Raw genomic sequence first — 14,898 nt, 5'->3', positions numbered from 1 at the left:
CCAAGTGCAATAATCTCCTGATTGAAGGATCTTTTGTAAAGGATGTTATAGCAGAATTGGAACTTTTATGTTACTATACTCCTCCATGTTCAGATATTGACTCTGGGAGTTTGATCTGTCCTACCTCAAAACATAGAATCATGAAAAACCTAAAAAACAACAATAGACTAGTGGCACTTTAAAGACTAACAAAACATGTAGATGGTATCATGAGATTTTGTGGGCACGACCCACTTCTTCTTCAGATGACAGGAGTGTTAGAAGTCCAGATCCAAGAATAAATAAGGGAAGGAGGAGTGTGTGTGTGGGGGGGGGGGGGGCGGGGAGGAACGAGAGGGGATAGTGGGGGGTGAGAAGAAGGAAAAAAAGAGAAAGAAAAGGAGGGGAGGAAGAAAAAAGAAGAGACAGTGAGTTGTAAGCCTCAGAGGGGAATGGAATACTATAACTGGAAGGGACCTCAAGAGGTCGTCAAATCCGGTCCTTTGCATTCACTGCAGGACCAAGCATCATCTAGATGACCCCTGGCAGGTGTTTGTCAAACCTGCTCTTAAAAAACCTCCAATGATGGAGATTGTACAGCCTCCCTAGGCAATTGGTTCCAGTGCTTAACCATCTAGACAGTTAGGAAAAATTTCCTAATGTCCAACCTAAACCTACCTTGCTGCAATTTAAGCCCATTGCTTCTTGTCCTATCCTCAGAGGCTAAGGACAATAATTTTCTGTCGCCTCTTTGTAACAACCTTTTAGTTACAGGCAGTCCCCAGGTTACATGGATCCGACTTCCATTGGATCCCTACTTACAAACAGGGTGAGGCAACCCCGCACTAGCTGCTTCCCCCCAGCAGACCAGGGAGACACGAAGCTAGCGCCCCCCCCCAGCAGACCAGGGAGACGCAGAGCAGCTTTTCTCAGCAGACACCTCAGCTTGAGAATAAAGGACTGAGGGAAGTGAGCTGTGGGAGAATAAAACTGAGCTCTGGAGAAATGTTTGGCTAGAGTTTCCCCTACAATATGTACCAGTTCCAACTTACATACAAATTCAACTTAAGAACAAACCTACAGTCCCTATCTTGTACGTAGTCCCTATCTTGTACGTATCTTGCCTGTATTTGAAAGCTGTTATCGTGTCCCCTCTATCTTCTCTTTTCCAGACTAAACAAACCCAGTTCTTTCAATCTTCCCTCATAGATCATGTTTCCCAGATCTTTAATAATTTTTGTTGCTCTTCTCTGGACCTTCTCCAGTATCTTCACATCTTTCCTGAAATATGGTGCCCAGAATTGGACACACTAGTCCAGTTGAGCCTAATTAGCACAAAGTAGACTGGAAGAATTACTTCTCTTATCTTGCTTATAAAATCTGCTGTTACAGTTGTTAAAATAACACCAGATACACCAATTTCTAGGAATTGCCACCATGGAATATTGCACGCTGTTGCAGTAAAAGACTCTTGGTGTTTATATAATTAAAAATAATATCCCAAGTAAGCTTTAAAAAAAAAAACTGTTAGGGGAATAAAACCAGGGACTTTGTTGCCACTATGTGGGGGGCAAAGGAACTGGGATACAATGGATGTGAAGAACCTGGAAGAAATAATATGTCAGGTAAAAATCTCCAGGATGCTTATCTAGGACATTTGTTTAAGGCCTAGTCAACGTGAAAGCACTTTCTTTTTTCTTATAAAACACTTTTATACAGATATGTTAATCATTTTGGTATACTGAAACAGCCCAGATGGCACAATAGTTAGTTGTTTCAGAGAACATGCATGTTTTTAGTGTCTTCTCATTTCAGTTGTGTTGTTCCATACATAGGTCAGTGACAGTTGAGGTTTCTGGGTATGATTTTGGAAAACATTCTGTGTTGGCCTGTCTTTGTTCCTACTGAAGCCAACAATAACAGAGCTAAGCAAATGCTGAGCACTTTTGAAAATCCCACCCCTTAAGGCTGTTGTTTATACTGAGCTGGAATTCCTACATAGGAATACATAGTAGAGAAAGAATGAATATGATGATAAATCATGTCATTTGAAATCAAAGACAATTTAATGTTGTCTTAATGTTGTCTCTTATTGAAGGGTTTCATTAGAAATTCACTAGTTCAATTTTTTCTAAATGTTGTATACTAGGACCCCATGAGAAAAATGACTTTTTAAAAATTATATTCCTGAAATAATAACATGGTTAATACATTAAAAACTATAAAAAACCAAGTAGTTATGTAGCACCTTAGAAACAAAAATTATATATAGTATCATGAGCTTTTGTGGGCAACACCCAGTTCTGCAGATTGCCATAAAAGCTCATGATACTATGTATTTTTGTTATTCTTTGAGGTGCCACAGGACTATTCATTGCTTTTATAGTTACAGACTAACATGGCTACCCCTCTGAGGGCATGTCTCTACTAGGAAATTATTTTGAAATAATAACTTCTGAAATAACTATTTTGAAATAAGTGTTTTTCCTCATGGAAAGCAGGAGTTATTATTTCAAAATAATGGGCTTGGTAGTGTAGATGCTCTGGTTGTTATTTTGAATTAAGGGGAGTTATTTTGAAATAAATAAATATTTTGAAATAAGGGGAGTTATTTTTAGTGTAGACCAGGGCTGAGACATTAAAAACATACTTGTTTAAACCTGTATAGAATTTGTGTGCACATTTGCTGAGTACAAGCTAGCGTAAATAAGGATTATAACTGGAACTATGTTGATTAGTTGAAATTTGGCTTAGTGCAAATGTACTAGGCGTTTCCATTTCTGTTCCTTTTCTGCTGTTTAAGATAATAAGCACATCAGCCTATACCAAATCCTATCTTTTTTTCAGGCTTTTTTAAAAAGATGACCTAGCTGACTCAGATATTCATAGATTCTCATAGAACTATGAGAGAGATCCCAAAAGAATTTCTAGAGCATATATTTTAAAAAAAAATCTAATCTTGATTTTAAAATTGTCAGTGAGGAGGACTCTCTCATGGCCCTTGGTAAATTGCTTCAATGGTTAATTACCCTCAGCATTAAACATTTATGTCTTATTTGCGTAGTCAGCTTCCATATGCTTGTAGAGAGGACAACATTCTTGTTTTTTATTACAACAGTGCCTAAAGTAAAGTTGCCATCCTTTAACAGTATCTAAACAATCTTAAGGCATATAAAGACTCGGAAGACATGCACAAAGTCAAAACCACAAAAAGCAGACAGGAAACTGCTGTAGTCTCTCCTCCTCCATTACTTTCTTTTTTTAAACATCTCAGCCTTTTGGGCAGAAGAAGAACCCTAGAGATCACTGAGGATATGCTGCTTCAGTTTGGATTATTTGAGTCCCATGCAAGAAGAGAACTGTCTAGGGAGGCTTTTGTACTTCAAAACAAGCAATTTTAATCTTGTCATTTGAAATGGAAATAGATATTAAGCACAACTTTGTGAATTAATAAAATACATGTATTTTGCTCGTAAGTGGATAAGGATTTATTAATGGTTAACTCATAGTTTAATTTAGTTCTGATCCTTTAAAATTGTAGCAGACACTCCCGATTGTGGAATATTCTTCAGTCCTACAGATCCCCACTGAATGTCGTTGCCATAAGATGGATAACAAAGAAATGTATTAGCAGCACCATTATAATTATGAAAAAGGTGAAAAATGCACAATGTGCATCTGTATAGGCTGTCAAAGGCATTTTGAAAATAAATTAAATTGGTGAAAAGGGAGCCCTGCCATTCTGTACATTCTTGTATGATAGAATTGCTCTACCATGATGGAATCATTATCAGAAACCAAAACCAAAAGGGAAAAAAAGGGGGAGGGGAGATCTCACTGACTATAATGAACTAGAGGAGAGTAGTGTTACCTTGGTAGGCAAAACGGTCTGCAGAGGTGATACTATACAGAATGCAAGAGGCAGTGGAAGAAGCTTAGAGAAGAAGATGATGAATTCAGGTCCATTAAGGACCATCATTTAAGAATTAAGAACTTACCCTGTATTACTTCTGAATTCATCAGTCTGAGAAGTCCTCTGTTTCAATGGATGTGTCGGTTTCTCTGAAAGATCCTTGAATCTAAATGCTGGAGTTAGATTTTTGAAGGAACCACAAGCATGTTGTTCAGTCATGGCTCTTCCATTGCCCTTTGTTTCAAGGCATTACGCATCTGGTTTAGGTCTGATATCGTTGTCAGAAGCATGGTTCAGCGTGTAGTTAATGAATTTTTCTACTACGGTTCGTTGGACTGTCCATCCCGTTTTCTTTCCTTACCAGCAGCCTTATGCATAGAGAAGTTGTCTGCCCATTGTTCTCCAGGTTCATCATGTCAGGCAGAAGACAGCGAAGAGACAGAGAATGGATGTTCAGTGGATATCTGAGGCTGGATGTGAAGAAGCATAGGTTGCAAAACCAAAATAAATGAGGCAGAAATACATGTCCTGATGAAATGGGTAGCAATAGGTATGAATTGGTGGTCCTTTGTGCAGAAAGTGTACAATCTTAAGACTTGAAATCCTCCTTTATTTTATTGTTATTGGTGCTCAATAGCTGGTGCTTGTATATTGTTTTTATATAAATAAGTTAAAATGTACCACGCATTTTTAATTGCAACTTTTTTCTTTAATAGTTCGTCCAAATCCGATTGGAATTTTTTTAAAGGGAGCAGTTAAAAAAGAAGGGAATGTGCACAATCTATTTACATGCCATTAATTGTTTTATCTAAAGCAGGGCTACTCAACACATGGCCCATGGGTTGCATGTGGCCCGCGGCCCATTCGTTTGCGGCCCGTGGTGCAGTTTGGGTTTACACGGGGCTCAACACGTGGCCCGCAGGTGGGAGCTGAAACAAAAAAGTAGTCAATATAATGGTCATTTGTTGATATGCATTTTAGTAGTTAAATTCCTGGACTGTCATTGCTCATTAAAAGTGCTGTCATAAGGGTAGAAATCAGGTAAATATTGCATTTTATTAATATCAGCGGAACTGACTTAAATGAGGCCTGTGTGTTGTGTAGTTTTGCCTTAATCTTTGTATTCATGCCTGTCAGTGTGAAAACTATTTGCATATATTTGCATATATATATATATATTTGCATGCATATGCAACCACACTTAAGTTGCGGCCCTTGGCATGTGCTGTGAGTATCATTGTGGCCCCTGGGGCTTCCAAAGTTAAGTAGTCCTGATCTAAATAAATAGGAACAGAACAAAACTAAAGAAATTAAAAGAAACATCATAAGATGAGGACAAATAAAATGATATGATGGAAGTACAGACAGTATTAGCAACTGTTATTTTTGAAACCGTGCTAAAAATATTAAATTCTTGTACAATATGAGGCAACATTGCTAGTAGCTAAGAGCTGGAGCATGCGTATCACGATTGCTGGAGTCTATTCCGAGATTTGCCAGTACTGTAATTTCTAGAGCCCCTGATATAACCTCTGTTTATCTGCATCTACCCACGTAGAATTCAAGTGGCAGTTACTGTTAATTGCATTATTTGACACTATAAGTTTTGCAAGGTTGTTCTTTCACAATTTGCATTTATTTGTGTGTTTAAGAGCTGCTCTTGTGCCAAAGTGGAGACCTGGTATCAGGCTCACAATTTTTTTCTTTCTAAAGAGGTTTGTATCCAGATCCACATATCTTCTGTGTTTGTTTTTCAAAGAGCCCTTCTCCCTTTCCTCTTCCCCAAAGAGTTATGGTTGAATTGAAAGTAGGCTGAATTGGCACAGTGTAAGACATCACATACTATCAGGGGAAGACAGATGGAGAGAAGTTTTCAGCATAACAGCAGCCTTTGCTGAAATAATGTTCTCTTCACATCAGCATCTGGGCAGTCACTATGGAATAATTTGGCTACATGTTGTTTTTCACATCTGTCTGCTAAATTAGAGACTGAAATGTAAATCTAACACTTCCTGGAGTACTTTGGGCCCAGAAGTCAACAAATAGAGTACAATAAGACATGAATATATTTTTCACCTTCTGTGTCAGATTAAATGTTGACATAGTATTGTTCATGATTTGTAAAAGGAAACCCTATCTGCCTTCCTTAGAGCAGCAGTCATAAAGCTGAAAAGATAACAATGTTTCTCAGCATGAATCAACTGAGAATGTATAAGTAATGTAATTTGGCATTGTCTTTTAAAGCTGCATGCTCCTCAGATGTGCAAAATGAGAATATTTTTCTTTCTTTTTTCCCCCTGCACCATACGTAAGTGAACATTAAAGAATGGAGCAAAGTTTAATTTTTCCCATACATGTGCAGAATAAATTTTGTTATGTGAACTGAAGCATGTGCAGATTTGCCCCACCAGTAAAAACACAAGCTGCCTCTGTGGACACACTGCTAATCAGCTGGGCAGCATGGCTGCCCGAGCGCTCAGCTTACAGGGTATACTGGGATGGAGAGGGAGAGGGAGTAGCAGCATTGACTGTGGTTTCTTGCACGATACAGTCCAGTGTATCAAATACCTGCGTAAAGCTCTAGACGTAAAAAATATATATCCAAATAGTTTCTTCCCATCAATCAGTTTCCTCAAACCACTGAACATCTCTAAGAACCTTCCTCCCACCATGATGAAAGCAACAAATTTTCCCTTTAGCCCACTTGACCCCTTTCAAACCTCCCCCACCACACACACTCAGGAAAAGCCCAGAAAACAGAATGTAATGTTAATTCTTAGGGCACTCATCTGGATACAATCATAGAATTGGAAGGGAATTCGAGAGGTCATCGAGTCCAGTCCCCTACCCTCATGGCAGGACCAAACACTGGGTTCCCAAACTGGGGGGCATGAAGAAATTCCAGGGGGGGGGGAACAAGGCACAGTCCACCCACCATCAAGTTTTGCTGCCCCGGTCAGTTCCTTTTTTTTTTTTCTTCTCAACAAGTTTTGCTGCTATTTTTTTCGGCGGGAAGGGGATGAGGGTTTTTCAAAAATCAAAAAGGGAGGCGTGATGCTGAAAAGTTTGGGAGCCACTGGTCTAGATCATCCCTGAGATGTCTGTCTAACCTGCTCTGAATATCTCCAGTGTTAGAGATTCCACAATGCCTCCTAGGCAATTTATTCCAGTGTTAACCACTCTGACAGGAAGTTTTTCCTAATGTCCACCCAAACCTCCCTTGCTGAAATTTAAGCCCATTGCTTCTTGTTCTATCCTTGGAGGCCAAGGAGAACAATTTTTCTCCCTCTGTCTTGTAACACCTTTTAGATACTTGAAAACTGCTATCATGTCCCTTTCAGTCTTCTCTTTTCTAAACTAAACAAACCCAGTTCTTTCAGTCTTTCCTAGTAGCTCACGTTTTCTAGAACTTCCATAATTTTTGTTGCTCTTCTCTGGACCTTCTCCAATTTCTGCACATCTTCCATAAAATGTGGCATCCAGAACTCAACTCAATACTCCAATTGAGGCCTAATCAGTGCAGAGTAGAACAGAAGGATGACTTCTTGTGTCTTGCTCATAACACTCCTGTTAATGCATCCCAGAATTGTTTGCATTTTTTGCAAGAGTGTTACGCTGTTGACTCATGTTTAACTTGTTGTCCACTGTGACCTCTAAATTCCTTTTAGCAGTACTCCTTCCTAGACCATCGCTTCCCATTCTGTATGTGTGAAACTGATTGTTCCTTCCTAAGTGGAGTAGTTTGCATTTCTCCTTATTAAACTTCATCCTCTCTACCTCACACTGTTTCTCCAGTTTGTCCAGATCATTTTGAATTTGATCTTCTCCTCCAAAACACTTGCAACCCCTCCCATCTTGGTATCGTCTGAAAACTTAATAATCATACTGTATGCCATCATCTAAATCATTGCTGAAGATATTGAACAGAACTGGTCCCGAAACAGACCTCTGCGGAACCCCGCTTGTTATGCTCTTCCAGTATGATTGTGAACCATTAATAGCTACTCTCTGTGAATGGTTATCCAGCCAGTTATGCACCCATTTTATAGTAGCCACATCTAGGTTGCATTTTCCCAGTTTATTGATAAGAAGGTCATGCAAGACTGTCAAATGCCTTACTAAAGTCTAGGTATATCACATCCACCGCTTCTCCTTTATTCGCAAGGCTTGGAAAGCTATCAGATTGGTTTGATATGATTTTTTCTTTACAAATCCATGCTAGCTGTTACCTGTCACCTTATTATATTCCAGTTGTTTGCAGATGGATTCCTTAATTACTTGCTCCATTATCTTCCCTGGCACAGAAGTTAAACTGACTGGTCTGTAGTTTCTTGGCTTGTTCTTATTTCCTTTTTTATAGATGGGCACTATATCTGCCCCTTTCCAGTCTTCTGCAAGAAAAATTGAGGGCTGGACAGTGGAACCTTTTTGATGTGTTAAACCAGAGAGCTGTTTACTGAATTACTTCAGCTGGGTGCAGTAACAAGAAGAAAAAGGTGGTCTCTTTGATAATCCGGACCTAAGTCATTTAGAACCATTAGTTGTGGTTTTTTTACTTATAAAGTGTTGATTGTAGAGCAAGATGACCTACAATACAGTCTTTGTCTAAAACACTGATTGCATATTAAACAGATAGGTTGATTCTTTGCTACCTGAAGTTTGAATGGTCTTTATGTATAGGACCATGAGGAATCCATGCTTAAGATGCCCAAAGCATGGGCAGTTGTTGTCAGATTTGTATGTAAAGAATGCTTCATTATTTACAAAATACAGGACTATGTAGCACTTTAAAGACTAACAAGATGGTTTATTAGATGATGAGCTTTCGTGGGCCAGACCTCCTTCCTCAGATCAAATAGTGGAAGAAAATAGCTCATCATCTAATAAACCATCTTGTTAGTCTTTAAAGTGCTACATAGTCCTGTATTTTGTTCCAGCTACACCAGACTAACATGGATACATTTCTATCATTATTGACAAGCATTGATGGGGGAAAAATGTGCTCCTGGCTGGGTAACAGAGAACAGGCATGCTTGCTCAGTCGAGGAAGTGCATAGCAGCTCTACCATTTTTTTTTCTGGTACAGACATCATGACCTTGGTTTTAGTTGTGTGAAGTTGGACTTGATGCCTCTCATCCATGCACCGATCTTGGCCCTGACACCGGAAAAGTCGTTCCACTTCATTGACTGAACGGAACCTGAGATGCAGGTCTGATGGAACCTGAGATGCAGATAAGGGTGTTGTCTACATAGTGGAGTCACTGGTGTGCCCTGTAACTTCTTCAAATATAAACCCTTTGGGCAGGATGACTGAATAGAGATCTGTGTGAGAGTGTTACCCAGGGCAAACAGTTATCTAGTAGCAAATTTCGGAAACAAAATAAAGAAAAGAACACTACCCCAAAACACAGGCCACTCAAGTGGACCTATCACGAAGAGGCTGGGGTCACTGTTCCAGCCATTGACGGGAACTGAAGGAGTGGCCAGGCTGTGTTACACACCTTTTGCTTGGCTGAAGATTCTGGCAAGTAGGGATGTCTTTCCTCTGCCTTTGGAGCTCACTGCACAAGTTTTCTGTGTGATGGAAACAGTGAAATTACTTATAAAATAGGGGAAATATATTTTTACCTTTTACCTTCTTATGGATCCAGTGGTTGAAGAAGTTTTACTCAAAACTTAAAAGAATCTACCCAAATAGTTGGGCAAAAACCAACATGATGTTTTAGAAAGAGTACAGATAAGTTTGTAATGGAAATGTTTTGCAATGTTAACTAAAGCAGTCACTACTGAAATGGCTGCTGCATTACTGTGCCAATATATCTGTTGTCTGATTAGACTCTTTTCAGGGGAAGAATTAAGGGCCATAGCTTCATAACGCGTAGCCTATAATCTGGCCATAAATTGCATAGATGGTTGTTGCAGAGTGCTGGGTATTTGTAAGCATCTCGTGCTTATTTAAGTACCTGAATGAGAACCACACTACTTTGAAAATCTGACCCAGTGTGTTCATTCCAACGCATTTAAGAATAAATGGACTTTTAGTCGAAGCTATTCCGCTGTCAGTGCTTTGGACAACTTGCAGTTTGTAATAAATGTTCGTGGTAATTTCATACAGCTAAAATACAGTATTTATTACAATTAAGGGTCCAGTCCTGAAACCAATCCAGAATGTGTGGTGCCTACTATCATGTCTAATTATATTGACCTCAGTGGGCCTAATCAGAGTAGTAAACACCAATCTGTAGCATTTGCTGGCTTGGGCCAACAACAGTTAACAAAAGCATTTAATTGCTGAGATATTGTAAATAGTGAATGAACAGATTAACTGTACATACTCTTCATGGGTGCCCAGGTGCTTTAGTGTATTGAATCTGTTGTCTGTTTAAAGGATAAATGTGAATTCTATATTACATTATTTGTATAGCTGTCTTCTTAAATATCAATGAGAGAGTCTTTTAAGAAGATACTCTAATTCTGTATTTGAAGTTCAGGACTTATAGGTTGACTATGTTGTGAAAAAATACCACAATTAACACAACAACATCTTATCACATAGCACAGTTAAACTAGGAGAAATACCCAGCTCTGGAGAAAGATGAGAGTCCCTCTAGTGTACACTTTCCGTAAGTGTGCAGAGGAATGCGTGATATGACTTAGTGGGAATATAACAGCCAAAAAAAAAAAAACCCCACAAAATAACATTTCACGAAGCAGTGCAGAAGTGCTTACATAACCTATAGTAAATGTCTCCTTAGTTCATTAATAAGCAAAATCAGGAGAAGTTGCCATGGCTGGAGAAAGAAGAAAAAGAGTCATCCTAGAGTAGTGTTACTGTAACATAGGAATAGTGCTGCAGGAAGTTACAAAATAATATTTCAACAGAGGATACAGATATCCATACACAAACAGCTAATGAGTAATGGCTTCTTAACCCATTAACATGCAACTGTTTATGTTTAGCACATGTATCCAAGTTCTTGCAGTTTTTTGGTGCGAATCAGGTGAAACAATAATAAATACTAACTTCCAAAAGCCTAGTGTCAGAGAACTTCAAGTAAAAGTTACTGCTTCATGCAAACCCATTCACTCTGACAACTGTGCTTTTAACATATGATCAGAAAGACATCACCCACTGGGGAGCAGTCCATGATGCACTTACTTTTGGAATGCTCTGTGTTTGAATGTCATGCCCTATTTTGCATAAACTGATCGTGCACCGAAAAACACACTTGAGGGTTATGCTGTCGAAATGAGAGCTTGGCTTGGTGTGACGACTTGCTTCTGAGGAGGTGTGTAACCTCAGACTCAGAGTTAGGATTGCTGTAAAGGAAATGTAGAAATAGCACACTGGGTAGAGCTTCCTCTTCATTTTTGTCAAGTTTTGTCAAATATTTTCTAACCAGGCATACGCAGTGTGTGCAGTGGGGCGACAACTACTCTGTTTTTTAGTGCATTGTTTTTCTCTCTCAATATTGCATTGTTCTGTTGTGGGTGATAGTCTTAATTTGCATGCTCATGAGCAGGCTACTATTCTGATTATTTGTGGAGGATTATTTCCAATAAACAAAATACTACAAATAAAAGTAATAGGCTTCCTCTGATATGCAAGGCTTTAGTTTAATGTAGACTAGAAAATATGAAACAAATTCAGTCCTAGTATAATTGGGTGCTGCTCTTATGATTTCAGAGGATTACGGGCATTTACATTGATTCTCATTTAACTTAGTTTTCTCTGGAAACAATAACTGCCAGCCTTACATTCAACAGTCAGTGCTCAAAGTGGGAGACTTCTGAGTGACTGAGCAAATCTTAACTAGTGGGCAGAATAGAAGTTGGCCTTGTATTGCAGATAATTGCAGTATAATTTCACACATACTATCAAAATAAATCTCCCTCTTTCCCTGGTATCCTTCTCTTTCTTGGTCAGTCTCCTTAAAATAACATTTTAAAACATTTTTTATTTTCTGGAGATGAGTTGGGATTTGCTTCCTTTTCTGTGCTGCCAACTTCTTTATCTGAAACATATGAATAGTAATAATTTGCCTTATGGCTCCCTCTTCTGGTCAGTTGGTGGAATAGCTGGTATGGGTCTTTTTCCCCCTAAAAACCAGGCTCTCGTGGCAATCTCCAGGATAACATCTATTGAATACTTCATTCATGTTTAAATGCAAATGGAACCTGCTTGTTGTGAATTTAAAATATTCTGTTATTGTTAGGGTTTATTGCTTCCCATTCCTTCCTCAAAAGCACTAAGGACCTAATCTTGGGAGCAGCTGATACTACGGGAGTCGAGGGCACGTAGCACTTTGCAGGGCCAGATCTGGGGTGCCTATTATTTGTGGTGTATGATTAGGCTCTCATTGCTGAATTGAAAAATAGAGTACAAAATATGATATTAACTGAACAAATATTTTCTATTCACTTCTTTTTCTGCAGGTCATAGAAACACTATCAAAACTTTCTCGCACTCCTATTGCATTAGCAACAGGAATAAGGTATGACACGAGTGCTGCTTAATTTCCTTTTTATCACTTACAAAACAAGTAACATTTTTCCATGATATACAATTAAAAGAAATATGAAATCAGTTGCATTGTTTTAGCCTTATTTTTTTCTGTGCTTCTAATTGTATGCAGAGGTCTGTTCTTGTCTAGAGTAGCATTTGTGACTTTTAAACGCTGTATTTCTGTGAAACCCGTATCACCTAGCCCACAAAATGAAGCTTCTCTCTGAATCTTCAGTGCTCTAATTCACCCTATTGTGCCGAACATCACCTGGAAATTTGCTTAGCCTTTCTTGTGCATCTACATCCTTTATATGTAGGAATAAACATAAGTTAAGGAACAGCCATTTGCGCTGTTGTTTTATCTATAAACCAATATCTATTTATTTTTCTGTAAAACACCTTCTTTAAAGAATGTATCGTTTGTTCAGATTCACTTTGGAATGCAAATTATAGCTAAAGTCTCACTCCCAGATTTATTTTAAATCATATTGGAAATAGATGTTTGTCTCTTCATAAATAGTTGTAGATAAAAAGCGAAAGAGGTTATTAAAATGCCTTTCTTTTTCATGAAAACAACTTAAAATTTGAAATAGATTAAATGGCTTGTATATAATACGTGATCTAGTTGCTCTTGATATTCTGATGAACATACTTATTTTAAAATGACCTAACTTGTGACAAATAACTCACTCTAATAAGTTATATTGGGTTGCTAGTAATAGCCTGCTCTATGTATGTACTCAGTTATACACCAGCAAGGAATTGTTGTTCATGTGTTAAGTATGTTATAAAGATACCTGATCACAAAGGATTTAGATATGTTGTGAACGAATACTCTTGTGTAGGGCTCAAACTTATGGAACTTACCAGTGGCTATTGAGTTGCTTTCCTTTTACATTTGAGGAGCCTACCTCATCAATTTAAGAACTATTAAAACTCTCTTTAAAATAATAAGCATAGTACAGGAATTATGATTGTGAAGAAAACCTTCCAAATGTCAAGTAACTATAAACCAAATTCAAATTCAGGTGTTTCTTTGAACCAGAAGGTAGCTCCCAGTGCCTCTGGTATAGCTGCAGACTTTTCAGGCAGCAGTGGTGCAAAATATACAAGGCTCTGCTCAATTTTCATTGCTGTTTTTTGGAACCCTGTGGGCAGTAGTTAACATATCAAGAATATAAATTTCATGCTACTGTTTGGGAAAGCTATGAACGGCTACAAAAGCAAGCCTAGAGTGCTTCATGGCTGAGCTGGATCAGAGAAAGGCAAGCCTGGGGAAGAGACCTAGGGAAATTGGGGAAAGGAATAGGGAAAAGTGACATATCTCAAATTGGAGAAGGTTCAGAGGAGAGCAACAAAAATGATTAAAGGTCTAGAAAATATGGCCTATGGGGAGGAATGAAAATAATTGGGTTTGTTTAGTCTGGAAAAAAGAAGGCTGAGAGGAGACATGAAAACAGCTTTCAAGACCTAAAGGTTGTTACTAGGAGGAGGGAGAAAAATTATTCTTCTTAGCCTCTGATGATAGGACAAGAAGCAGTGGGCTTAAATTGCATCATGGGAGGTTTTATTTGAACATTAGGTAAAGCTTCCTGTCATGGTGTTTAAGCTCTGGAATAAATTACCTAGGGAATGTGTAGAATCTCCAAGGGAAAATTTTTTAAGAATAGGTTCGATAAACATCTGTCAGGGATGATCTAGATGGTGCTTGCTCCTGCAGTAAGTACAAAGAATTGTACTTTGTGACCTCTCGAGGTTCCTTCCAATTCTTGCGTTCTATGATTTTATGCAAAGACAGCAGGAATGTACACTTGCTCTGCAGAACACTTTCCAGCCACAGGATTTTTTCTTTTTTTGCCCTTTTTCTTCAGGACTTCGCTTTTATTTCTTCAAACCAAAATTGCTGAACTTGTGTGGTTTGCTGAACTTGTATTGTTTAATCAACCATGCTCTTCCCACCGAGGGGTCTTGTACAAAGGCCTGACTGCACCCTGTAAGACTGCACTTCTAAGGCCATCTGTTTAGAGTTTGGGCAAGCCTCCTGACTCCCTTCTCCATCTAGCCTGCTCCCTACAGAGATTTATGCACTCCAAACTCTCTTACTCGGACACTTATATCTACCTGCCTTCTTTTCCTTGACCCAGGGACTCTTGCAGTACTCAGATGAACTACTTGCTGACTTTTAGGAAGATAAGGTGGTCTTCAAGTTATCATCTGATCCCTGATCTCACAGTCTCAGCTGAAAGGCAGCTGAATAATCATAGGTGATGCAGGGTCCAACTCCCCTACAGGGCCAGTCACTCTGTGCCTGATAGTAAGCTTCAAAGTCCCTCTTCTCATCCCCTCCTAAAATCAGAATGGCATTTGAATACTCCTGATAAAACTAGGAGCCATAATTATATGCTCTCCCACATTCCCATTCAGCCCGCATTGTGACGTTTCTCAGATTCAATTCTCAATCATTAAATTCACCACCCAAACTGTCAAGACTTTAGAACA

The 14,898-nt window shown here is 38.7% G+C and overlaps 1 protein-coding gene across 3 annotated transcripts in view; it reads left to right on the top strand.

Annotated features, from left to right (window-relative positions):
* Nucleotides 1–14,898, top strand: part of VAV3 (vav guanine nucleotide exchange factor 3) — a 254,125-nt gene that overhangs the window by 88,486 nt on the left and 150,741 nt on the right. For all 3 annotated transcript variants that reach the window (XR_012905973.1, XM_075936644.1, XM_006119791.4), the window contains exon 3: nucleotides 12,330–12,388. Coding sequence is in view for 2 of the 3 variants with exons in the window: in XM_075936644.1 (XP_075792759.1) it covers nucleotides 12,330–12,388 (59 nt within the window). In the remaining variant the exon portion in view is untranslated. The remainder of the gene's footprint in view (nucleotides 1–12,329; nucleotides 12,389–14,898) is intronic.

This window comes from Pelodiscus sinensis, chromosome 9 (assembly GCF_049634645.1).
Source record: "Pelodiscus sinensis isolate JC-2024 chromosome 9, ASM4963464v1, whole genome shotgun sequence".
Taxonomy (NCBI): Eukaryota; Metazoa; Chordata; order Testudines; family Trionychidae; genus Pelodiscus; species Pelodiscus sinensis.
Note: the sequence above shows the minus strand (reverse complement) of the source record. Positions and strands in the feature narration are given on the sequence as shown.